The sequence below is a fragment of the Pagrus pagrus genome (assembly GCF_965226575.1).
Source record: "Pagrus pagrus genome assembly, chromosome: 7".
Taxonomy (NCBI): domain Eukaryota; kingdom Metazoa; phylum Chordata; class Actinopteri; order Spariformes; family Sparidae; genus Pagrus; species Pagrus pagrus.
In genome coordinates this window covers 12,079,295-12,106,362 of record NC_140191.1, presented here as the reverse complement: position 1 = coordinate 12,106,362, position 27,068 = coordinate 12,079,295, and the positions used below count along the sequence as shown (strand labels likewise).

At 43.6% G+C, this 27,068-nt stretch overlaps 1 protein-coding gene across 4 annotated transcripts in view; it reads left to right on the top strand.

Annotated features, from left to right (window-relative positions):
- The window catches only part of ddr1 (discoidin domain receptor tyrosine kinase 1), a 48,354-nt gene that overhangs the window by 12,304 nt on the left and 8,982 nt on the right, over positions 1-27,068 (top strand). For 3 of the 4 annotated variants that reach the window (XM_084358099.1, XM_084358098.1, XM_084358096.1), the window contains exons 2-13: positions 3,887-4,044; positions 7,325-7,427; positions 10,975-11,050; positions 12,263-12,415; positions 13,251-13,398; positions 14,514-14,616; positions 15,921-16,107; positions 18,787-19,033; positions 21,101-21,253; positions 22,871-22,930; positions 24,064-24,230; positions 26,150-26,357. In XM_084358099.1, coding sequence (XP_084214225.1) covers positions 3,945-4,044; positions 7,325-7,427; positions 10,975-11,050; positions 12,263-12,415; positions 13,251-13,398; positions 14,514-14,616; positions 15,921-16,107; positions 18,787-19,033; positions 21,101-21,253; positions 22,871-22,930; positions 24,064-24,230; positions 26,150-26,357 — 1,705 coding nt within the window. In that variant the 5' untranslated portion in view covers positions 3,887-3,944. The remainder of the gene's footprint in view (positions 1-3,886; positions 4,045-7,324; positions 7,428-10,974; positions 11,051-12,262; positions 12,416-13,250; positions 13,399-14,513; positions 14,617-15,920; positions 16,108-18,786; positions 19,034-21,100; positions 21,254-22,870; positions 22,931-24,063; positions 24,231-26,149; positions 26,358-27,068) is intronic. The other variant, XM_084358097.1, reaches the window with a different exon arrangement.

The window sequence follows — 27,068 nt, the reverse complement described above, 5'->3', positions numbered from 1 at the left end:
AGACACCGTCAAGGATAATGTTTGTGGACGCTGGTTGTTGTGGTGATTTTCAGCCCCAGTCATCAAATTCTCAGCTCTGACTCTGCACTCACAGCTTCAGTCCATTAAGCCCCATATTTCAGCATTTTGTCATCTGGCATACTCGCACTTATACTTACTCATCCAGACAACTTGGGTGTTTCTCTGAAGAGAAAAGACATCAGCCTCTCTTTGTCTCTCTGTTTTTTCCTCCACTTCGAACACATGCATCATGTATCGGGTGCGTTGTGTCTCCCGTTCAGGACAGCTGCACCGGCTTTCTATCCCTGAGATCTCCCCTATGCCCGCATACACGCCCCAGCTCGCACCCATGCGTACACACACCAGCGAGGCCATAAGTCACCCTCTACAGGACCACCTCCCCCCTCCCAAACACACACACACATGTACCCATGTCATCGCTGCTCTTGTTCCATCGTCTCCACCCTGTTGCGCCTGAGCTAACGCTACTATTCACTCCGCTTCCATACATTCCCCCTCGACGACTTCCCCCCCCCGCCCTCCAGTTTTCTGTCACTACAGCTGTGTGTCAGCTGTCGGCCTGTCCCAGTCTAGTCAGAGATGAAGCCGAAACACAGAGGGTCTACAGGGAAGCCTGCCTGGCCTCTCTGTCTCTCCCAGCTGTCACTCCCACTTCAGACTTCCACTTATCAGGAGGTTTCCTTGCTCCCTCTTGCTTCACCACTGGCAGTCTATACTCGACACGTTCGAAAGTAAAATACACACACGGGGATAGAGCGGTGAAACATGCTTATTATTTCTGTACGATGCTGTCAGACAATACAGCGCAAATGTTTTTTTTTTTAGAAAGAACGCACTGTGGACTGGGGTTGTTCCAGTACTGACACCACCCCTGAAATGCTGTATCGCAGTACCTCTCAAACTTTTTCCACCTTGCACCACCATAGAAGACATTAAGTTCTTCAAGTACCATCATAATGACTGACGTTGAGTCATATCTCCGAGAATGCTTCAGGCTTATTTCACTGTCAACAACCTCAGTTTCAACAGACTGCTGGAAATAAATTATCCACGTCTCTTCCATGTAGTTCCTGTTTGGAGCGATGTTTGTGGTGTTTTTGAGTGAAACAAAAACAAAAATATTACAGTAAAGACAACGCTTATGTTCAATTTCATTTCAGTTTAAGTATTTTAATAAAACATTCTGTAGTATTTTGATAGTATAGTATGTTTTTCAATCCTGTCACGGTGGCCTCTTCATGTTTTAAATGTTTACCTGCTCCAACGCACCTGATCCAAATGATTCAGATCTGCTAAAGCCTGATAACAGTCCATTCATTTGAATCCGATGTGTTGGGGCAGGGAAACATCTAAAACATGCAGGACCAGGGTTGAAAAACACCAACTTATTTCATTTTCTGGGACTCCTCAGCATATCTCGCGAGGGAGCCACTGTGGTTTGAGAATTTGGCAATATCGGGTATCGGCGAGACTATGAACTGATCAGATACCATGTGTTTTATTATCCCTGAAACCGGACCCTGCTCCATCTGTTTGCAACTGAATGGATTGTGTACTGCAGAAGTAGCCAATATCCGTAAACATAGCGTCTAGCTTTAAGCATCAGCAACCTCCCGTTCATTGATATTTGTGTTCTTTTTCAGTTATGAGTCAAACTAGATAATCAAACACCGTTTTTTTTTTTTTTTTCTTTTTTAGGGAGGTGTCGATTCAACTAAATGATCATTAAAAGTTGCAACAAACAACTTTTCCCAGTTGTTTCCAAGGGGTGTTATTGTTGGCGCCACAGTTGCAAAGACAACTGAATCGTTTCCAATTTCCCCAGAGTCACAAATAACAACAACACAGGACAAAATGTGAGTTTGTTCAGTTATTTAGTCTGTTGAAGAAATGGATGGCCAATCACCTTTGCTTTTCTTATAGCAGACAAAACTGCACAGTTATAGTGTTTATAGGGCACCAACGTAAACACAGATGGTTTCATTATTCTATACCCATTACATTGTGCAATCAGCATTTACCTCATAATGATACGTTGACGCAGAAAACTTGCTTATTGCCAGTTTAAGTGATCGTTTTGGAGATTATAGTTTGTTGTTTCATCATCTTTCTGTGCTCAGCTCAACAGCACTGCAGCCTCCATCATCCAAAATGATTGTAAACAAAATCTGAACATACCCTTCTTGAATTTAGGATTTGCAGGTCTGATGTATTACACTGCTTTACTTGTAGCCTTGTGAGCTTTGCAAGTGATTGCAGGTGTTTTGGTAAGCTTAAAGCTGTAAATGCACAGTATGTAATGTCTGCTGCCGGAGGTCTCTCAGTCAAAACAATGAAAACAAAAGATCTAGTATGATGATGTGGGGGCATGGGAGTCGTCGTCTTCATTGTTAAACAAACGTTATTTCTGTTTGAAATCTATCAGGTATTTGTACCGAAACATGTTTTTTCAAACGGGCCCCAGGGCTAAATTATGCGATAGTGTACCACTGTGGTCCTCTTATCGGTGCTCTATGTTTTGATATGTTATCACGTTGTTGTTGCCTCTCCTCTGCTGAGCTCCTCCACATAAACACACGTGGACTCAGCAGAGCAGAGAGGCTGCGGTGCGAAGTGAACCAGGTGATGATAACAAGTTCACTTGAGCTGACAGCAACAACTCTCGTTATTTTAAGTGCAATAAAACCTTCAAAATGCCAAAATTCCCCCGTTCAACATAAATTAAATACAATCCAAATAATACCCATCCCTAAAGTCTATCTGATTTGTCTGAGGCGAGTTCATGGATGGATGGATAGATTCTTTATTGTGCTTTACAAGGACATTAGTTGCCACAGTCTTTACAGAGCCTCCATATATAGATACATAAAGACAGTAAACATCCACAGAGCATAGACATGAAAAGACATTCATACAGGACACATCTAACCACATATCGCACAAAACATCAGGTAACTTCCTTCCTCACTCTCTGATATACCATCCGATGTTTCCCTGAGAGTTTTAGTCACGGGCGACCAAATGATATGCACCATTCAGTAAACTTATAAGACTTTATGATGCAGAAATGTTTCGTATCATTAATTTTAAAGCAACTCAACAACCCATGCAAAATGTCTATGATGTGGTGTTATGAGCATGTCATTAACTTTGGCCATGTTTGTGTCCCCATTGACTCAAAATACTATGATATATGTCCTCATGTTCTCACTCACTCATTGTTTTTCATGTCTTTAGTCTTACAGTTTCATCTGTTTGTTATTTATTCCAAACAAGCGTCTCCAACTGGGTGCTCAGAATACGCTCTCTCCTATTAAGGGAAAGTACATTTGGAATCAGTAATGTGGGGGAATTATTGGCCGTCCAAATACAGAAGGAATACAATTCTGTGGGAGTTAATGGGGCCAGCTAATTATACCATCCTCAGTTACCAAGCTGTTTGTACCCTTCCTAAAGGCAGCAAAGTATTATTGTGTCCCGACATTCTGCTGCCAGAGAAAAAAAACAAATTAGCGTGTGAAAGTGGTCTTTGTTGAATGGCTTTGTGCTCGCTCCTCTGGGGTTTGGCCCATTGCTGGGCTCGGCATGCAAAACAAATGACTGTGAGACAGGCTCGTTGCTCTGGACTAAGAGGATTTGATTGAGAGAGTTGAGCTATCGATGGAGATGGAGATGGAGATGGGGAGGCTGTGAGCGCAGCCGCCTGTGGTCAGAGCTGACTGTGTGCACTTGTGTAATTTATACTGTGTGTGGGCGTTAAAATAAAATCAGTTCAGGGCCGATGGTGGTTGATGCATTTCCAACAGGCACAGAGAAGATTTCTAAAGCGGATTTAGATCTAAATATCTCTTTTTCTCTGCGACAGGTATGCCTGTGGTCATCAGCGTGTCTCCGGACAGGTAACCAGGTGTGTTGCTGCTGTCATGGCCTTGCCAACCCTGCGGCTGTTTCCTGTCACTGTGCTCACAGTCCTAGTGGCACTGGTGTCGTCTTCAGAGGACCATGAGTGGCACTTCAACCCAGGTAGGATGTCATTTACACTCATTCGATGATGAGAACTACTAACTTGGAGACGCATACATTTGCAGTAGCTGTGTTGTTGTTCCCCTAACAAACTGCCACATTTGAAACAGCTTCACTGCTTGTTTTACTCCCACAACCTCAAACGTAATTGCGTTTTCAAACCTCTTGCCCTCCTCTTCCCCTCTCGTCCTCAGCGATCGTCTCGCCCTGCTGCTCCGACATTCTCCTCACATTCTCAGATCAGTAAGGCTCATTCTCCGTCCGCTATCAACAGGCTATCCTGTGTCCTCTCCCTGTCTGCCAGCCAGTCGTGTGTAATAGGAGAATGAGATAGCTGGGCGGTCCAACCTCTCCCCCCCCCTCCCCCACCGGCTCGTCAAGACCACTAATGCACAGGCAGCTCATGAAAGTGTCAGTCAAAGTGTTGGGGAAGGAGAGCACATGAGGGGTTAGTGAATGAGAGCCCACCAGGTGTAACTAGAGGAGACTGTTTGCAGTGCGGTCAACCCTCTGACTGCGGCAGCCAGCCTGTGAATGAGACGCAGGCTGCAAGTATTGATTGTTATTTTAATAATGCATTGATTATTTATTTGATCCATTGCTTATTTTATAAAAGAGAGAGTTTTACTCTTAAGAAACTTCATCCATCGACTTTTTGGAGTTTCTGCTTGATAAATGACTCAAATGATTAATAGTACATCCTAATTAAAGCTGAAACTGTCAGACGATCAGTTAATGAATCGTTTGACAAAAAAATGGATTTCAGCTGCGTGGCCTGAACGTGCCTGTCGATCGGCCCATCGGCCTGCCGATACTGGTCTGTCGGTCCACGACTTTGGTTCAGGCTGAAATATCTCAACATCTTTTGGATCAATTGTAATAAAATATGGTACAGACATTTATGTTCCCCTCAGGAAGAATAGTCTACCTTTGGCGATCCCTTAACCTTTTTATAGGGCCCACATCAGGTTATCAATTTAAGCACTGTGGTATTGCACAAAATTGATGATATCCCCATCCTCAGCCGTTAACCTTAACTGGACCTGCTGAACATCTGTAAAGCATAGCTGTTTTCACATATGAACTCCCGACAATATCTGGAGAATCAGGTTTGGACATTGTCTGGAGACATCATGTCGGACTCGAAGGAGCAATTTGTACGATATGACCAAAATGTATGTCTAAAACATTCAAAACATTAACTAACACTATCAACAGAGAGTGAAGAAACAACAGTGTTGATGTTTTGTCAAAGACGTCTATGTGCTGTGTTGCAGAAATGTCTACTGAAGTTAGCATGCTAACCAGCTAGCCCCGGCTTGTCCTGTCTCATTATAGCACTTTTTACAGCAAGAGGCGATAGTCCGATGGCCCCCGACAGTTTTCCACAGTAAACTCACAAAATGTCAAGAAAGGGAATATTTATGAACTTATTTTCCTTTCTAAACAGAAAAATACAACTGTTCACTTTCTGAATCCAAGTTTCTCTCTTTAACCAAACTAGGACAAGCTAAATAACCTAAAGCACACTTCATTCAACGAAATAAAACTAAAAACAAAACAGCCCCGGTCTGTCTTTCCACAACCACCTCTGGTTTAGTCCAAATAAATCCTCAATTCACCAAGTAAGACGTAATTATGTGTCTTCTCATCCCTCGATTCATAGTCCTAAATCCATACTGTATCATCTGTATTCAAACTGTCATTCTCAGGATATGTTCAGTCCCAGTCTGCCGTCTAGCCGTCTTCACTGGGAGGCTGGATGTCTGTGCTTGTTGACAGGGAGTCACCCGAGGTTGCTCTGCAGCCACTTAGCTCCACAGCTCCCTGAGCTGAGACAATTAGTGGATTTAGTTCATAAAATATTTATCAGATTAATCAATAATTGGCATATTCATTTGTTGCATCAGTAATCCAAATCATTGTGGATTGCCTGCTAACTGGCTAATTGATTTATTAACTAATCGTGTCTGCGTTAATCAAATCTGGGCTCTGTAGCTTGATTGATGGACAGGAAACAGATGGAGACCGATGAACAGACTGTGGCACAACACAAGCGCAGATGCTCAAACAGTTTGTCCTGTTGAAATCTGGACAGTGTGAGCAGAGAGGTTTGGTGCATGTGCTAAAGTTTTATGAAAAATGACAAAAAAGGAAGGTGAGAGAGAGAACACAGAGAGGTGAAATTATTGGAGATAGGGGATATTGACCGGTGATGTGTGATGATACTGAAATGGGAACCTGTCTGCAGGGTTTGTATGAATTGTATATGTGTGTGTGTGTGTGTGTGTGTGTGTGTGTGTGTGTGTGTGTGTGTGTGTGTGCGCGCATGTGTGTGTCTGCTGCACCCGTTGGGGTTTTTAGGGTTTGTCATCCAGCCCAACATTCCTGTCCGCTGACTCAATGACAGAAACTGAGTTAGATGCCTCCCCCCACCCCACCTCTTTCTGTCACCCTCAGCCTCCCCTCCATATCACTGTCAGTCCCTCTTTCCACTTTATCACTACCCAAACCCTCAGCCTCTCACCCCTCCACCCCCACCCCGCTCAACCATCTCCTCCTCATGACGGGCTTCAGATAGCTGGGGCGTTCGGTAATCCCTGCCTGGGACCACACTATTTGGATCATTTGATAATGCTGCTGCTGGAGCAGAGTCAGCGCAGATATCTGAGACCTGTCTGTGTTCTTTCATTCGCCTGACGTGTCTTTCTCTCTTTTGTTCTCTTCCTGCAAATCCCCCAGCAGTAGTAACTGGAACAGGGGCCGTATTGGATGGCTGGAACCCCGAGGAGATGGCTTTGTGTGGGCTGGAGAGCTAGTCGGAAAGACAAAACGGCATAAAAGGAATAGTAAAGGTGTACTTTTGGAGTAGATTGATCACAGCGTCTCACAAAGGGCAGCCAGAAATGCAGATGAATTCTAATGACTTTCTTTGATGTAGTCACTTGACAGGAGACAAAGGGGACTTACAGGAAAAAGTGATGAATTACATTTTACACGAGCCCATGAGGGACAACAAATCAGACAACAGGAACAATTTCATTGTAGTGTTTGGTATTTATTCTCCCCCCCCTCAGTGTCTGTGTGGGTTATGAAGCATGAAGTCCGGAAGTTTTCCCAGAGATGACATAACAACATTATGCTCCGTGACCAATGATGGCTGCCGACACTCTAATGGAAATATTAAGTTTCTCCCGGACATTTTCTCCATACAGATGAGAATGTTACTCATGTCTCTATCTTCCTCTCCCCTCTCCTTCCCTTCATCCTTCCCCTACAGCTCAGTGTCGTTATGCCCTGGGGATGGAGGATGGCACCATCCCAGACTCTGACATCACAGCCTCCAGCGCCTGGTCAGATTCCACAGAGGCCAAACATGGAAGGTAGGATGTAGTGTTTTTCCTGTACTCTTTGTGTAGTTACCATTTATAAACTGTAATTCTGCTTTAAGAATATCTTTACAAGGCAGTCAACACAGTGTTGTACACCAAAATGAAAGTTCACAGAACACAGAACATATATAAAGTTATTTATATACAAATTTCACATAAACACGTAGTGCATCTTTTGAATTTGCATCAGGTGTATTTAACACAGCAGCAACAAAATGGTGACGATAACATGGTCGGACATCTGGGAAACACTGTCCATTAACTTAAACCGTCTGTGAGGACCAAGCATCAATGTTATAAACACAGAGTCCACCTCCCCTCGTCCTGCGCTCTGTCTGAAACACAGTCCGCCTGTCGAGTTCACAGATTGGTCTTAGATGTTGGGGTGGAGACAAGTCTCTGTGGGCACAGCAGTCTCTGATTTGAGACTGATATCACACTTTAGTGCAGATATGAGTCCTATTTGTTCATTTCTTTTTCCTGTGACCAGACATTAGCCAGGAGCAGCCTTACAATCAAGCTGGATTTACATGGCTCTTGCTCCGACTCTCTTCCTCCCTGGGGCGGTCTGGCTGGTCAGGTTGGATCTTCAAAAGATGCCGTGGGCAGAGATTGACTCAAAGTCCTCTGCTCTTGATCCAGAAACACACCGCTTTCTTCTCCAGTGCTGATGAAATAATTTCTGCCGCAGGCGATCCGTTTTTCACTGCGTCTGATCACACCCAGTCTCACTGATGTGATGTGGTCAGATGTCTGCTTTGTTGCACTTGTAACGCACTCGGGTGTACGCATATCTATCACCCCGGCAAAGTGAAAAGGTCAACCACTGATGCAGAGCAGACTTTTCAAATCAATTTTCAATTAAACTACATTAACGAGCAATGACAATATAACGTTGAGCTAAATTAATGCAGACTTTATGTTAACTGTGATGGATTACACCAGTGGATTTAAAACTTTTTGTGCCCAAGATACAGCACAGGGCAAGCTAGAATCTCAAGGCACGTCTGTTTTTATATATCGGATACAAATACATACATACATATAAACCAGGCAAGTCACAACATTTCATGAGGTGAACTGCTCTGCAAAAGAAAGCAATCCATTTCCCTCTTGTTATCTTCCTTCAGGCTGACTGTCAATCAGCACCATTGATGTGTCACAGTCTAATTGTATAAAGGACTATATAAGATGTAATCACAGATTGTGAGAAAAACACTAAAGTAAAGTTTGATTGTAGTGAATGTCCATTATCGAGATAATTCTGATAATTGTTATATCCTCAGTTGAGTGACTGCAAAAAGCTGTCTAGCTCGATAACCAGCCGTCCTATATTGATTGACTCATTACTCTTGAATTGCTACAAGGAGAATTCTGCATCTTTTTCTATTATTATTATTATCCACAAAGCCTGTCACCATGGCTGAATGCTCGGCTTTCTTATTGTATCCCCACAAAAAAGGGTGTTGGTTAAATTGGATGTGTAGAAATAATATACAATTCTCATCTCCATGACCCCCATCCAGCTCTGGTCACTGAATAGTTTGATTGTTTTACAAAGAGATGTTGTGTCTTTGATGCATAAAAGAATTGTATTTGTTTCTTAATGTAAAGTGATTGCAGTATGCGGCACGGTTGCGCAGTGGTTAGCACTGTTGCCTCACAGCAAGAAAGTCCAGGGTTCTGTGTGGAGTTTGAATGTTCTCCCTGTGTTTGCTGGTTCCCCCACCATCAAAACACATTAGGTTGATTCTCCAGCAGGTGCCCTTGACCAAGGCACTGGCTAAGATCTGGCACGTTGTGGCCCACTGGATTGTTATAGTTTAGCTAACTGTGCTTCAGTGCAAGTAATCTATTTCTACTTGAGTCAAATGTGAGTTAATTAACATGTGCATGTCACTGAGGACTGATGTTTGTCTGCATGCCTTTTTGTCAGTCTGCTGGCACCGCACTAAAGTAATTTGTCAGAGGTCTATTAGGTTATGATAGAAGATGATAGTGTGTGTCTTTTTAAAAGCCTCCTGGTAATTATATTACCACCCTGTCTGTCTGGCAGCAAGGTCAGAGACGTGAGAGCCTAGCTAGGCCCGCAACATGCTACAGCCATGTGTAAGGGCATTAGCGGGACTGTGTGTGTGTGTGCGTGTTTGAGTGCGTGTTCATTTGCCTCCTTTGGTCTGCTGGGCTGGGTCTCTTGGCCGAGTGTCTAACCATGTGGAAATGATTATTAGCCCTAGTTCCTTTTAAGAGGCATCGGGGAGACACTGAGAGAGAAAGAGAGAAAACAGAGAGGAGAAAAAAAAGAAAACAAGTGAAAGGTGGATCACTGCGACGGTGTGCTGAAAGGTGGAGGGAAATTAATTGGAAAGAAAGTGTTGGAGAGAAGGTGTTGGGTGAAGGGAGGGATAGAGGGATGCAGAGTTGTTAGGTATTTCTTTTTCATGGCTCTTATTACTCCGAAGCAGTAAAGTATCAGCATATTTGGGAAATGAAGGAGGGAATAAGGTAACTGAGAACAAGGGAGGAGGAGGGAATTGTTGGCTGGTATTTAGGTAGGAAGCAAACGACAGGAGCAGAGAGAAATCGGAGAAAAATGAGGTACCTGGCAGAACAGTGTGCTGTAATGTTAATCCTGCTGGCTGGTGCATGGTGGCCTGAACTCTGCACAGCCACATTCCTCTTCTCTCCCTCTGCCTCCCTCCGTCGCGGGAGCACTAATGTGTGATATCATCCCTCGGTTTTTCCGGATGCATGATCTCACCCACCGAGAGGAGAATGGGATTGATTAAAATACTAGCGCCACTGTCAGTGTCACCGACTTGATAAAATGATTTGTTCTGTTGCTCTGAGCAGCAGCTTTCATTTTTTTGCTAGAAGCCCCAAAGTGGTCAGAGCATGGTTGCGGCCTGGCGTCTGTACCAAAGCTCCCCGTACGAGCTGATGCGACGTCGGCCAAGTTTGTGGTGTTTCTGTGGCCAACATGTGGTGGAAGTGTGGACTTTTCTTCTCAGGCTGGATTGGAGAAGGTCACACTGAGTGAAAATCTTTTAGCAGTGCATGTGTGTGGTCATGGCAGGCTGTGAGTAAGGATTGGTCCTGACGTTCTACACCAGATCTTGTTTTGAGGTTTGACGAATGTGGAAGAGCGAGTAATTTTCACTCCGCTCCTTTCATCTCTTTCCCTCTCCGTATGTTCTCTGTATTTTCCATCTGTCTGCAGTGTCTCGCTCTCCCTCTCTATTGCCTACGGTGCTCCTTTGGCCATGGCCAAGTCTCTGTCTCAGTGTTTCTCTTTCTTTCAGACAACAAAGCCCTATTTTATATGTGAATGTTTGGCTGCCGTGGAGTTTATTATGTATGGTAGCGGAAGGTCGGACTGTTTGTGTTGAATTCTCAGTTGCACCTTCGATGTAGTCTTGTTGTTGGTGTGTTTATATCTCTGCGTGTGAGTGTTTGAGTGTGGGCTGGGACTCAGTGAACTTTTCAGTTGTTTTTCTTATTTTCTTATCTAACATTTATAAGTCTTTGTTTCTCTCAGGCTGAGTACTGGTGAGGGGGATGGAGCGTGGTGTCCTGCAGGAGCTGTTTTCCCCAGTGGATCAGAATATCTTCAGGTCAGAAGCTCTGCTTACTCTCATCTGATATGCACACTTTTACTTTTGGAGTTGGTGCTCTGTACAATAGCTCTATTGTTTTTGAAAGAATAACATTAAATCGTTGTCGGCTATTATTTTAGGATAAGGAAGCTGCTGTAAAGTATTGCTAAGTATATTATAATAGCAAAGCATTTGTTCAGTTATGCCTTAAAGCAGACATATTATGCTATTTTTCAGTTACATAATTTTATTTTGGGTTACTACTAGAATAGGTTTACCTGCTTTAATGCTCAAAAATCACTTCAGTTTTCTCATACTGTCCAGTTCTTCAGCACCGTGTGTTTTAGCTCCTGTCTCTTTAAGGCCCTCCTTCCCAAATACCTAGTCTGCTCTGATTGGTCAGCTCACACACGCCTGAGCCAGCACTGCTGACAACAGAGCAGCTGTGCTAAGTCAATTCTTCCGTGCCCAACTAGTCGCTAGGCGTTAAATTATGCATTATGTGTGACATGGTGACGTAGTATCAGGGCTGGGATGATTAGCTTTTCTCCTGATTCGACACTATCGCAATAGTTTGGGTACCGATTCGATACATACTGTGATCGTATTAAGATTCTGAAAGAAATTGTGAGACAATTTGACATGAGTCATATTTCCAATAACAATGCACATAAAATGTCGGTCTGAGTCTTATTTCAGTAGCATCATTGCTATACTTCACATAAAAGTGGTCAATAAAATACTTTTTGAAGTAAACTGCTTCATTTAGCTAACTTCCTTTAGCACTTTAATGAGATTCCCATTGTGTATTAGCATCGAGTTAAATGACTTAACCCTAGTTATATAAAAATGACTCAGGAATTGTGAAACAAAGAATCACAACACCAATTTCTTTTCCCACCCCTGCTAAATATGAAGCTAGAAGCAGAGGGTGGTTAGCTCAGCTTAGGCTAAAGGCCAAAATAGATCAAATCCATCATCCAGCACCTCTGAAGCTGACATGTTGTATCTTGTTTAAGTTGTTAAAAGAAAAAATGAAAAAAAAATAAATAAAATGCTTTTATGGGGGTATATGTTACCTTAAACAGAGCCAGGCTAGCTGTTTCCCCTGTTTCTAGTCTTTATGCTAAGCTAAGCTAATGGCTGCTGGCTGTAGCTTCATATTTAACTGAAAGATCATTTATCTGTACATCAATCTGAGTTACTTAATGTTTTTCCTGTCTCCTGCAGGTAGACCTGCACAAACTCCACTTCCTGGCTCTGGTCGGTACCCAGGGTCGCCATGCCGACGGGCACGGCCAGGAGTTTGCCCGCAGTTATCGCCTCCGCTACTCCCGAGACGGAGTGAAGTGGCTCACCTGGAAGGACCGTTGGAGCCAGGAAGTAAGCAGGGTGTTTTTGTTTTGTTGATTACAACAGAGCTGGAGTCCACTGTCTCGTTCACGTGTTCACAAATGAAGAAAAGTCACAATTTGAATGTCTTTAAAATAAGCAAGGAAACAACACAAGGAACATAGTGTTGAGGTTGACTCTCCGTTATTGATGGGATAGAGCTCAATATCCTGTGGCAGTTTAAAATGAATGTTCGTTGATGGGCTGTATAATTCATCTGCATTTGATTTATTTATTATTTATTGGGCAGTGGAGACGTTTGGCATCACGCCCGCTAAACTTCACTATTCAGCCAAAAGCAGCCTTCACTGCCTGAGATTTCAACACTATACAATGAATGGCTTACCTTGTGCAGATAAAGGCAGCCTCCTCTTATTGTGCTTGGTAAATGTCCAATATTTTCTGTGGTGATACATTCTGCAGTGTGTTTTGTACCACTAGTACTTTGATGGCATGGGAATTTAGTCCTGCAACAGCCAACGTTTGAGGAAATGAATCTTACTCTTTTTCCCTTTCAGGTGCCGCACAACAAATACATTTAGAACAAATTCAGAATTTGCAAGCTGATGTAAAACTTCAGGTTAAGGCAGCCCATTCAAAAACTGTGCCTGAGGCTCATGCTCTAAAACGGGTCCTTCTTTACCCAACTGTGTGTTTAAATAAAAAGTTCAGTCAGTTAGTTTGAGCTCCACTGACATTCACAGGACTTGAAGACACAAACTGAATGATAAGTCAGAGCCTTCAGGCCAGATTTGTTCGACTCAGCAGATGACAGGGGAGGTGACTGATGTACTGGGTGATTGAATATTTGTACTTCTCCCCATAGGTGGTGTCAGGGAATGAGAACACCTATGACGTTGTGCTGAAGGACCTGGGCCCTCCCATTGTGGCCCGCATGGTGCGCTTCTACCCCCTGGCTGACCGGGTTATGAGCGTTTGCCTTCGGGTGGAGCTCTACGGTTGTTTATGGAATGGTAAGTGTTTGTGTGGAGGCGAGACGGAGGCGATTTTGTGGCTACTTAGGTATTCATTCTGTTTTTTTATTCTAAAGCATGCCCACTCGTATAAATCAGATTGCTTTTCAGACGGTGAAGGTGACTGACTTCAGTTTGTCCTGTATTTACTCCCCTATCAGATGCAAAAGGGATTTGTTGACGGTAACGATTCGAAGTGCATACTTTCTCCATTCATCCCCTGAAGTGATGGGAGGCATTGCATCAAATTTTACAGCCGCAGTCGGGGTTTTCCATGATAAAAGAGGCCACATGGTGATAAATGGTGTTGGTCTGCTTGTTTCCTGAAGCACAACACTGACTTTATGACCGGCTCACCTCCTCCCCTGCCCCATCCACCACCCTCAGAGAGCATCAAGCTGCCTTTAAATCAGAGCTGTCACCGAGGCTTAAAACGCCAGTTCCTAGTCTGTGACTTCAGGGAGACCATCTTTCTTAAAATGTGCTCTGATGTGGATTCTCGCTAGGAAGTTCAGTTTGTACACAATCCACAGATAATACAGAGTCTTCAGTATGAAAAGTTTCACGCACATTCGGCCTCTCGCCTCAACCCGTATTGGATGTTATGACAGTGTCCCTCTGTGTTTATTGTTTTACACTGGATCCGCCTGACCTTCATGCACTCTTACACGTGTACATTAAACACACATCCACAGGCACTCATTTATGTGCAAACAGAGCATACTGCACACATACTGTAAATCCTATGTGGAGCATTGTTTATTGTAGGTGGCAGAGCGGCGGGCTGTAGTCCGCGTTGCTGACGTCACCTCTGTTCTCAGTGATCGGGCTGATTAGCTGCAGAGAGGCTCGAGTTTCACCGGTTAATGGCGACTGGGGCCCGAGCAGCGGCCCTCTTCGTTTGTTTTACTACCTAAAAACCATCTGTAGCCGTTTCCCTGCGGCAGTGATTGCTGTTGGAAGTTGGCTCAGTAAACATGTAGCTGCTCATGACGAGAATAAAAAGCTTCACATGCAGCTTGTGGCTGCCTGTCTCTTAATTCGAGCACTAAAAAAAGCATGTTTTGTTTCAACAAATATAAGACTAATGCTGAATATTTTTTCTTGTCACTCAGATGGGTTGAAGGCTTACACAGCTCCAGTTGGTAACGTCATGCAACTGCCTGGCATGCCCGTCTATCTAAACGACTCCACCTACGATGGCAGCACAGAGCAAGGGTAAGATATTCAGCCCTTCCAGGTTTTTACTTTTTTTTTTTTTTTTACCATTTTCATTTTTATTTATGAGCAAGCATCTCATCTCCATACATTCCAATAAACTGCTCCCCTGGATTTTGTTTTCACGCGGCCTTGCCTGCAAATTGCAACACGGCTTCCTCAAGTGTGATCCGGATAGAGATTCACAGGCGTTAACGGTCAACAATGTGGAGTGAAATGTGCCTCGATCAATGGAATAGCAACAGCTTCTCCACAGCTCTCATCACATCTGTTAGTATTGAAGCGCTGCCAAATCCTTTTCTTGAAGGATTATTCTGGTGTCCGCCTAATCGAAAGGGAATAACATTATTTCTTTTAGCCGCCCTGGGATTTGAGGCGTGTTTCCTGACCATAATGTTTTGGCAGGGAGCAAAGGAGGGGTGAACTAGGAACTGGGGGGAGTCCACACTGTGGTTAATGGGGCTGAAATGTTTTGCTAGCGGGTGAGCTAACACTTTTGATGTAATCCAGACGTGTTTGTAGCAGCATGTGTGTGTTGGTGAGGGAGAGACTCAGGCTGGGATTGAGGGGACCGATTTGGTGACCCTGTTGTGTTGCTTTGTTCCTGTCGAGGTGTGTGTTTGTATGTGAGAGAGAGGAAGAGGAAAAAGCATGTTTGAATGTGTATTTATGTATATTAGCTTATTTATGCATCTCTGTATGCCAGCGCGTGAATAAATTTGTAAATAGAAAGCCGAGGGCAGCCCACAGCGTTTGGCATCTCATCATCTCGGCGCACAGCAAATGTTAAAGGATAAGTTCACCTAAAAAGGAAAATTCAGTCATTATCGCTCCCCCTCGTGTCGATTGTAAGTCAGGTAAAGTTTTGTAGTCCACAAAACATTTCTGGAGCTTCACAGCAAAACAGCATTCTGCAGCAGCATTCTGAACAACTGAAGTAGATGGGGACTTAAAAAAACAACTGAAAAAAAAACATGAAATTGCTCCATATTGCATCCAATCAGAGTCTGCGGGAGCCCTGGGATCATAATTAATCACACAATTAACAACCTTTTTAAAGCTGAAATCTTCACTGTAGCTGCTAAGCTAAAAGAGTTAGCATGCACCCCGTCTGAAATAGTTGCACAAGCTCTACCACGCATCATCGTATCAATTTTTTTTGTTCTTGCCGGGCTTCTGGAGACTTGGATAATGACGGACGACAATTGGGGGCATGGGGCTGAGTAGATAATAGTTGAATTTTCATCATTGGGCGAACTCATCCTTTAACCCATGCAGCGCTGTGTTTGTGTGCGTGTGTGCAGGATGCAGTTTGGAGGCCTGGGTCAGCTGTGCGACGGCGTCCTGGGAGGAGACGACTTCATCCAAACGAAGGAGCTGAGGGTGTGGCCTGGGTACGACTACCTCGGCTGGAGCCGGGAAGCCCTTGGGCAAGGCAGCGTGGACATCGAGTTCCACTTTGAGAAGCCACGCGTCTTCCACAACATGCAGGTAGGCAGCGAATGTCTGTGTGACTGCGCACGTGTCGATTGTGGGAGAGGGTTATGCAGGACATTGTTATCCCGCTGGAATCTCAGACAGCCTGGAGCTGCCTGTAAATCAGAGATGTCATCAAGGCTAAAAGCCAAACAATTCCCGGTGTGTGTCTTCAGGGAGACCATCCTCCTGAAATATGTGAATTATGAGGCGCTGCGGCTCGGTCCATCCACACACCAGAGATTTTACTGAATCCAGAGACATTTTTATTCACGCTCAGTTTCTCATCGCCCACATCAGATCTGATGGCAGTATATTGTCTTTCTTGTGTTATTTTGTGTAAATTAAAGTCAGACTGTCAGGCACGACTCTGTTATCCCACTGGAATGTCTTTGTTTGTCCTTGTGGCTTTGTGGTTTAGACGCATAGTTTACCTTCTTAATCAGTGCTCGTTCACTTCCATATGAGGACTTTGCGTGTCACACCCCTCTCTCTCGATTTCCCCTGCCTGTATTTTAATACTCAACTATCCAGTGAAGGCAAAAGTGCAAAAAACTAATCTAAAATGAACACAACGCAAACTTTCTTGATAAGCCACTTGTTACGCTTTTAGGAGAGATGATTTTAATTAGACTTTGGAGCACCTTGATGCATAAATCTGCATAATAAAGAAGTAAAAGAGATTTTTATTTAACTTTTGTTACTCCTGGATGTTTTAAAATGAGGACACTGTGTGAATTGTTCCTGTGTGAAGACGCAAGTATGCAGACAATCAACTATTTGTTTAATACATTATTTGGTTAATTAATTATCTCATTAAGCAGCAATCACAAGCATGCCATTGTGATTATGACAGGACATTAGGCTGATCTGATGAAACTCCTTAGAAAATTCCTGCAGCTCCAGCCAGCGCGACCTCCAAAACAAACCCCAGCAGCAGAGTTATGTTTGTGTGTAATAACTTATTTAATCTGCCGTCTCACCAGAAAGCTGCATTTCGACTGGAATAGCTCTGCAGCCGTTTAATTAGTTTTAATGTGCCATTGTTTATCATGGGACAGTGCGTCTGCACTCGGCTCTCTGGGTGCCACCGAGTTGCATCAGAGTCTGTTTGTGCGTCTGTGTGGTTTCTGGGGTTAGCTTTTGGAGCAGCAGTGGGGGAATGATAATATGAAGCAACCCAGTTTGAGTTATAACTGTGTTTTCTCATTGGACGCGGGCTGGAATGTTGGTTTGGGTGGGATTCACCCTATACATGTGCGTATTAAACACTATGAATCCCCAGCCAGAGTTATAACTGACAAGTAATCTCCAAGCGTTCTGGTTTTGACTCGGATCCAAATTTTCTGTCGTTTTTTTTCTCCACATATTCATTATTATTCTAGTGTTTCTCAGTCACCTTTTAAAACCTTTCCCAGCGGTCTTCCAAGTGTTTTTCCAGGGCTTATCCTGTTTTCCTGCCTTTTCCCCAGTGTTTTTCCCTCACTAACCTCAGCTGACACACACCGTTATGCTAGCCTGGCAGAACGGATGTGTCAGACCCACAGGTCAAATAAATAAAGAGTGGGAACCTGAACCTAATTCTGCTGTGACTCGTCTCTGTAGTGCCTTAACCTGCACCTAATCACTCTCCCACAGGGAGATCTGCACTCTGACCTTTTGTTAGTCGTAACCTCATTTCCTACAAGACTTTTAACAGACTGGAGACACTCTGATTTGTCTTTGTAAAGATCCAGTTCTGTCCTTTGGGAATTTATGGAAAACATTTCCTGTGAGCTCATGTGGAAGACGCTGCAACCAAACAAAAAGATCAGAGGGAACTCATAATGTAGGTTAGATTTATGATGAAACAAGCAAAGCATAATGAATGCAGTGTTATCCTTTTAAATTAAGCTTTGTGCAGGTCATTGGAGCTGTACTCCCTCAAGGAGTAGTGAGTTACCTCAGCTCTGTTGACTTATTAGGCCCCCACCACCGCTACCACCAACATACAGTACATACCTCCACCTCCCATTAGAGTCAGTTACACGTCAACTCAGCATCTGGCGCAGCTGTTCTTCCTGCGTCTCGTGTGTGCGCATTAACATGTGGATTAGGTTAGAGTGGCTGGCCTTTGCAGTAAGTATGAGGTTAATAGCTAACCTGTCAGAGCAGCCCTTCTCTCTCAGAGAGAAAAATCTCCTCCCTTAATTTTCTATCTCTCAGATCTATAAGTCTGACCTCTCGTTCTCTCATTTAAACGCCCTCCATCTTCCCTCTCTGTCTCTCTTCACCTCAAGCCTCCTCTGCCGCCTTCCAGCCACGACGCCGCCTCATATATTAGATCAGCCTTTATGGATTCTTCTCTCTTTGGCCTTTCCATGCTTGTAAAAACAGGGACGATACATCTTCCGCTCTCCTCCATCTTCCTTCTTTCATACGCGCTCTTTTCTTTTCCCTCCCAGTGTTCTAATTTTGTTCATTTGTAGTCCCACTCAGCTTCAAGTCGTGCCAAAGCAATTACGGCCGAACACGATGAGAATGTGTCATTAATTTTGTGTGTTAATTGAATCTCCTCCTGTCGCCCCATGAATAATTAATGATTACGGCCCTAATTTAGTTTTTTGAATGTTTGCACGAAAGTTGCGCTAATTCAAATCCGTGCGTGGTCAAAGGATTGTCTTGCATCTCTTCCTCCTTGTCTCCTTCCTCCAGGTGCACAGTAACAACCGCCACACTCAGGGAGTGCGGGTATTCAACAAGGTGGAGTGTCTTTTTAAGCCTGGCATCCTCCAGCCCTGGTCCTCCCCTCTCACTCTGCCCGTGCCCCTCGAGGATCTGAAGGACCCATCCTCACGACCCATCTCCCTCCCACTGGGCGGCCGGCCGGCTCAGATCCTCCGCTGCAAATTCTACTTCGCTGACCGCTGGCTGCTCATCAGCGAGATATCTTTCCTCTCTGGTAGGAAAGAATTGCAGTCATCATTTATTTCCCCTATGTGAGTTAAAGTATGTGTTTCTGACAGGCAGTATTTCTTCCATAGAGGCTTTGCACTTGCGTCACACAAATCCTGGCAACTGGACAAGAGATACCTGAAAAAGATTGTTGTACTGTGGCTGAAAATCCAACCAGCATTCTTCTTTGAGTTCTTTGTGTACGTTATTGAATATTACTGAATACTCAACTCCTGATTGGCTGGAGGGTGTCAATTAACTTTTGATATAGAGAGCTGAAGTCACGCCCCTTCCAGTGGATCCCATGGGACCTTATTTTTGAAAAAATATGTATGGTAGTGAAAGGAGAGAGACAGATAATTGTTGTAAATGTTTTTTCTTTGGCAAGTGAGCACGGTATAAATGGAATAATGCCCATTGGGGAGAACACTGTCCAACGCGCTGGTCTCCACATCGTCCATTAATTCCTGATAATGGACACCTCATCATTCATAATCCCTTACTTTCTTATATTTCTAACTTTCATATCTGTTTCATTTTTTTTTTAAATCAGCATTCAGAGTGGAAGGCAGAGTTGGTATTTCATTTTATAGGAAAACACCTTGACCTTTAAACTTTTAATGCTCAAAGTAAAAGTCAAATGAAGTAACACTCTGAAATCTAATGAGCTAGATTATTTTCCAGACTTTAGGCAACGGACATTCAGAATGAAGTTTTCGTCCTTGACGTGTGCTTTCAGTTCATTTAAGGTATCGGTATTTTTTAAAGTCTAGGACCTTGTGCCATTCCTGGCAGGAATTCAACAGAAAGTTCATGCTGTTGTGCTCAAACATTAGAAGGTGTACTTTCTACCTCAATTAGTGAAAGGTTGGACATGGCATTTCATAAATAAATGGACCTACCGTGAAAGCAGATGCTGTATCAGTTATTCTTTATACCCTCCTCATTTATTTTAAAGTTTATCAGAATCATAAATCACAAATAGAAAAGGTGGTTTCGATATCTTCTGTGATGATAGGATTTATGCCTATCTGATTGGAAGTCAGATAGAGGTGCCCCTGCTGCTCTCCAGCTGAGATTGCTGTGACTAATTAAACTGTCCTCTCTAATCAGAAACACTGTCAGCTGTGGCGTGATAAGAATCAGCAAAAGTGCTCTGTAATCACATCCTACCCAGGTAGCTAGAATTACTTGACCCCGCTGTGGTCTGGCGTTTTTAGTGGCTGGACTCGCGCCAGACTGTTGCACCGAACTGGTCTGCTTCGAGGTCCTGGCACCGGCAGTCTGGATACTGGAGTCGACATGACCAAACTACCAAATAATTCAGCCAAATGTTCTTGTTTTTGGTCCTCTGGCGACAGAAGGGTGGACGATCTTTAGCGACAATTGCGTCGACTCGTCTGTAAACATGGGTGACAAACTGTTAGTGAGCTATCCAGCAGCTGACGATACTGTTAAACACACCACAACACAGAGATGTTGGCAAGTTTTAAACTAAACATAGATGGTTAGTTGGACAGTTAACTAGGCGTAAACACACAGGATGTAATTTCTGCTGCAGGGGATGAAAACAATGAAAACAAAATAAGTAGACACCATGATGAAGCGTGGGATTATGGGAGCTGTTGCTGTATTGTTAAACAACCACCATTGCAGATGGAAATCTTTCTGTTCAGAAATGTTCACAAATGGGTTCATGTGATAAAGTTTTTTTCACTTTACATTAAGTCACGTTCGCCGACTTCCTTCCTCGCTCTCTGACGTATCATCTGATACATTTTAATGCAGAAATGTTACAGATTATATCTTTAACTGGCCAATAGGGTAACACTTTGTCAATACATAATCAAGGAATGGCTCAGCTCCCTGTCAAAAACAACATAATTAACAAAATCTCCTGAGATGAATGTTTGTCTGGAAACACATCCAGCTGTAACCACAACCACTGTTTTCCCAGCAGCTGAGGACGCCAGATGGTGTGTTGTGCCATACGAAAGACTCCTTAAACGTATAAAACTTGAGTCATTTTCATTAAATCCTCCCTTCCTCTCTGTCTCCTTATCTCCTCATCCAGAGCCATATGAGGAGGACGTCACAGACACTGATTCATTGGGTCCTAATCGTCCCGGGATTCCTGACACCAATACCACTCTTCCTCCCGTTTACGACATCTCCTCCACTCCCACTTCGAGCCACAGCTCCTCCAACTCCACCCCCGGCCCTTCTGGTGAGTCCTCCAGTAGCTCCTCTTCGTCTTCATCCTCCTCCTCTTCCCCCTCACATCTTCTTGAATCTGTCTTTCCACCAACCATTCTTCCTCTGTTCGCCTCTTTTCATCAGCCACCATGCCACTTCATCCTCCCCTCCTTACCGCTCTCTCCCATTCCCCTGATCTCGCTCTCATCACCTCCCATCGCTGCGCTCGTTTCTCTCTCTCCAGTTGTGATGAGCGTGAGCGTGTCGGCAGTGTGTCTAAGCGATGTGTCACAGGGAGAGCTGAAGGCAGGCAGTGCCAAAGGAGGCCCACGTCTGACGAGCCTCCCTCTTTATCACGAGAGCTGAAATCCTTTGGATTTGAGCCAAAATTTGCTGAACCTCAGTCACCTCTTATCTTAGGGATTTCATTTCACTTTAAAGGCAGGAGAAATCTGGCTTAACATTAAAGATTATTTTTTTTATTTATTATTCTTAAAGGGACAGTTCACCCCAAAATTAAAGTACAAGTTTTCCACTTTTCTGTAGTGCTCTTTTATCCATATAGATTGTTTTGATGTGAGTTGTCGAGTTTATGAGATATCGGCCGTGGAGATGTCTGCCTTCTCTTGAACATAATGGCAATAGATGGCACTCGGTACTCAAAGCGCCAAAATAATACATTTGAAAAACTTGTCTCTTTCCAGAAATCATGACCCAGTTACTCCAGATAATCCTCAGACCTTCTCATTAGCAGTTTCATCAGGGAACTATTTTACTTCAGCTTCAAACATATCAACAAGCAGAAGGAAGGAAACGTCGATCTAGTCGTGACAGTCTGACAGTTTGTACCGCAGGTCATTTATGAAAAACTCTGTTTGGTGTTGTTTATCTCTGTAGTTGTACCTCTGCTTCTCTCCTCTGCTGTCTGTTTGTGTCAGAGTTTGACACACTCAGAGGGACTTTATGGTTCATTCAAGTGCACCTTATAAAAATTGTAAATGACACTTGTTCAGGCTTAAAAGTCTAACAATACCATAGCCGTCAGTACTGAAAAAATGTTTTAAATCAAAAGTCAGATCTCGTCCTTGATTTGGAGAATCGTGACACCCCTACTACTCGTGGACAAGAGGCTCATGCTTGTGACAGCGGGGGATGTGAACGCTAATGGCGTCCTCCTCAGCTGAGCTGTAACATTAGCTAGCTTAGTTGGCTAGCCTCTCGTCCACACTTCCTTCTGCACGGTGGTAAAATTGGTGGGTGTGAAAATAGTTCCTTCATGAAACTCCTCTCGACAATGTCTGTGGATTATATTTAGTATGATTTCTGAAAATAGACGCTGCTGTTGAGTTTTTCAAATGTACTTTTTTGAGCACCACAAGCCGGGTGCCATCCACTTCCATTATATTTGGTTGAAGGCAGACATCCCTATGGCTGATACCTTCAAAATGAAAACTCACACCTTCCGTTTATTTACTGTATGGGCGGCTTTCAAAAAGTTGTGAAGGTGTGAAATTTTGGCCGTTTGATGGATGAAAGGCCAAATGAGCCAGAATCCTGCTATCGGTGATTTCCTCTCTCTTCATCACCCTCTTCTGAGTCTTCCTCTCTTCTCACACATTCCTCCTTTGTCCATCCCTCGCTCCTCCAGAACCCCCCATCACCACCACCTCCTTCATGACGGACACCACTGGTAACTGGACGCTGTCAGGTGAGCGAGTGAAAGAAAATAAAGAATAGACAGATAGAGAGATAAAGCGAGGGACGGGAGCTAGCTCCATCCGCTCTGGCCCTCCTCCAGCATCTTAAAATTGTCCCAGCGCTCGGTAGAGGGTATGGAGAATAATGGAGGAGGGATTAAAGGGGCAGGCTTTGGCACTGGGCTCTGTCCCCTGGGTTTGAGGATATACAGCTGCAGGAAAAACACTAACAGAGCTATAGTACGTTATATTTATGTACAATAACAACTTGGCTTCCTGCGGTCCCACAAACTGCATGTTTTTTCGGGGGAACTGGCTCTGCTCTACCCAGTTAAACAATAACAGGCCTTTTAAAAAGCTGGAAATGGTTTTCTGTGGCGTGTATGCTGCTTTGTCCTTGTTACTGGCTGTGGTTGAACGGCTTTGTTTGGGTTTATTTATTACCCGCATGGTGTTGAACTGACAAGGGAGTAGGGGGGGGGCTTGTTTTCTGTTGTGACAATGTGGTGTGTAAATCTTTGGCTGGTGAATGTGTGCGTGACAGTGTGCGTTTGCAGGTGTATATGGTGTATACACATAAAAGCATCATATATGGTGTGTGTGCCTGTTTTTTTTAATGGAGCTCTTTGTTCCAAGCCGTCACGTTTTCCTTTAAAGTGGTTTTAAGAGGGGTTTTTTTTATGAGCAGACTTTACACTACTGGGGAAGTTCGTCTAGTTTCATCCCTCATTTAAATAACATGCCACATTTGACCTTCAAAGGAGGAAAAAAATAACTGGATGGTGCAGATTAATAGTCAACTACAAAGCTGTTGAGAAGCAAGACAGTGTTCACATTCTGTTCTCTGAGAAGCCCTGTGGTATGAGTGGGCATACCGGATGCATACTCAAACAGACAATCCCCATCAGATGTTTAGTAAGCCTGATGAAACTAAGTTGGTGTGTGACCCCAGCTAGTGCGTGACTGCGCTGAAAGAGCTAATGCACTCTGACTGAACAGTGCATTAACTCATGCAAGCACACAAACACACAGAGAAACAGACGGTGGTGGATATATGCACATCACATCCACAAATGTAACAGCAGGTTTCAGACAATCACGCATACAGACACCTGATATTTCCTCCTGTATTGTCCTCATCTAGATCCAGAATTTGCTGCTAACACTCCAAGGGCGGGGCTTCCTGTAGCCAAAGATGATAGCAGTAATACAGCTATTCTGATTGGCTGCCTGGTGGGCATCATCCTCCTGCTGCTGGCCGTGATAGCTGTCATCCTGTGGAGGCAGTACTGGAAAAAGATTCTGGGCAAGGTGAGTCGAAAATGAACGCCACATGTCATGACTGAGTTTCATTTAAAAGCAGTAATTGAGTTTGAGGCAGTAATTGATTTGTTTGATAATCATAACTTTATTTATTTATATATGTTTAAGCATGTTTATAGCAAACAATGAAAGAGTCACAGGGAAACGCAAGTATTACAGTGGCAAATATAAATATCAAGACAACAGAATATATAACACAGGGACACAAAAATACGTGGATAGAACAAAGGAATCAAAATCAGTGGTTACAGCAGCTTCATACATGTGTGTTTTGAGGAGCGATTTCAAATGGGGCATCAATTCAGCAGATAAAAGAGTTTCTCCTGATGATCTCAGGCAGCGCGTTTGGCCGTAAGGGGAGAGCAGCTCGAAGATGTGAGGACGTGCCAATCCAGACAGGGCTTTAAAAGTGATGAAAGGGTTTTGAAATCAATTCTAAAACACACGGGTACCAAACGTAAAGAAGCTAAAATGGGAGTAATGTGGTTTTTTTGGAACCAGTTAAGAGCTGAGCTGCAGCATTTTGTAAGTGCTCGAGGCAATGAAGGATGTCAATATTTTCATGTTTCTTGCCTCCTCTTTGAGTTGTAAACAGAACAAGATATTCAGGGACATCTTCTTGAGCTTTTGGAAACACTGGTCAACATTTTTCATCCTTTTTCTGACATTTTTAAATAGTGCAAATCAATTCGTAATTAAGTCAAGATGGTAAAATACACCGGACTTAACCTGCAGGTTTCTCATGTTCACATCAGCAGCTGTAAAGGGTCAGCTCGCCCCTGCAGTCTTAGTTTTATAGGCCAAACCTCTGAGACATCTGTCTCTCCTTGATGTCTGTTACCACCCTGGTACAATTGAGGTAAATCACATCACGTTCGTGTTGCTTAAAGCCTTTGGAAACTCCTTATCTATTCACTTACTTTTCCAGGAACAATGCCAACTACTTTCTACAAAATGACCCTAAGTGAGAAAATGTATTCTTGTGTGGGCTAAGCTGTCCCTCTGAACCGAGTTTAAATGATTGATAGCAGGCTGATATAACAACTGCCTCTCAGCCTGCCTGTCCTTTGGCAGCGTACCACTGTATCTCCATCTGGATGTGTTGTGGGGATCCTTTTACATTTACTTCTAATTGTTCAAAGATTAGAGGCAGTTTCCACCATCTGCTTTAGGGATTCAAACAATGCACTTACACTTATCTGCCAGTTTTTTTTAAGAAAAAACAAGATAAAGGTAAAGCAGTCAAACACATCGGTCCTGCAACCAATTCTGCCTTCATGAGGGACATAATGTAAATTTTTTAAAGGTCCCATATTATAGGAAGTGAGATTTCTGTGTATTTTTTGCCGGTTCTTAAAAGATTTGCGGGTGAACCAACTTTGAACCAGCATGAGCACCAGCCCAGAACCGGTACTTGGTTCATTTTGGTCAGAAAGGGGAATGAGTCGCCTACAGGGCACCTTAAACCTAGACTGTCTCCTAATACATGTAACTTATTAAATGTATAGCAGTGTTTCCCACACATATACTTTACATTTTATACCTTTATTTTTTTTAATCCGTCGGCATCAATCGATTAGCTTGGTAGCTAGGTTTGGACATGGGGCCCCATAGCGCACCTGGTAGTGTGCACCCCATGTACAAAAGTTGAGTCCCTATCTGTTTTTCCTGTCATATCTTCAGCTATCCCATCGATAACTAAGCCACAAAAAAGCCCAATTATATTAGATAAACATTGAATCAACATCTCTCTAAAATAGTTCCAACAAAACCTGAACACTTTCATCTCCATGAGGGTGGATTTGTTGCAGGAACATTGTACTAGACTGCATTAGTATTGGCTTGATGTACCAAATAAGCTACCAACTGAGCTTTATTACCTACAAATGAGTCCTCTGCTCTCCCAGGCCCAGGGTAGTCTGTCCAGTGATGAGCTGCGGGTTCACCTGTCAGTCCCCTCGGACAACGTGGTCATCAACAACACACACAGCTACTCTAGCCGCTACCAGCGCATCCACACCTTCCCCGACGACCGTGACCATGAAAGAGAGGGAGAAGGAGAGTACCAGGAGCCCAGTGCTCTGCTACGGCCACGGGATCACAGAGACAGCACAGGTAATCTATCAACACACGTATATGAGCACACAGTTTGCCTTTATATATATATATGTGTGATAGGATCAGTGTTGTAGCTGAGCATTTCAGTCCAAAAACAAATCATATTCAGCTTCGTAGCGTGACAAAGAACATGAATAGTGTGACATGCAGCATGCTAAGAAGGAGAAAAACATGCCACATGCGATGACAGGGATTGATCTATGGTCAACCACAAACAATGGCACGGATTCAGTGGAAAATGTGAACAATGCAGCGGTTCCTATGTTCTGAATGTATACGTCTGCAAACATCCATGTAGTTTCTGTAAACTGCTCTGTTTTGCGTGCCTGCGTTCATGCCTTTGCAGCCTCAGTTTGTTGATTGAACGAATAAGCTCAAACTCATTTACCGAGGGGCAAACGGCAGAAGGAAACAATGTGGCGTGCATATCACGAAAACACTGGTATTACAATCTACTTCACCACACCAAACAAAAGTAAATCAAACCAAACACCCCGCGAGGAAGACTGCCTCTATGAGGATGCACAGCGCAGAGGGGGCACAAAAGAGCTATTGTTCTGAGAAAAGGGAAGAAAAAGAAAAGAGGGAGGAGAAAGAGAGGAATAAAGAGAGACGAGGCATTCCTTCACTTGCATTGCACCACAGGAGGTCTGCATGCCTTTTTTACTAGGCGCCTGTGTGAGTTTGAAATAACATGAGTAACAGAAA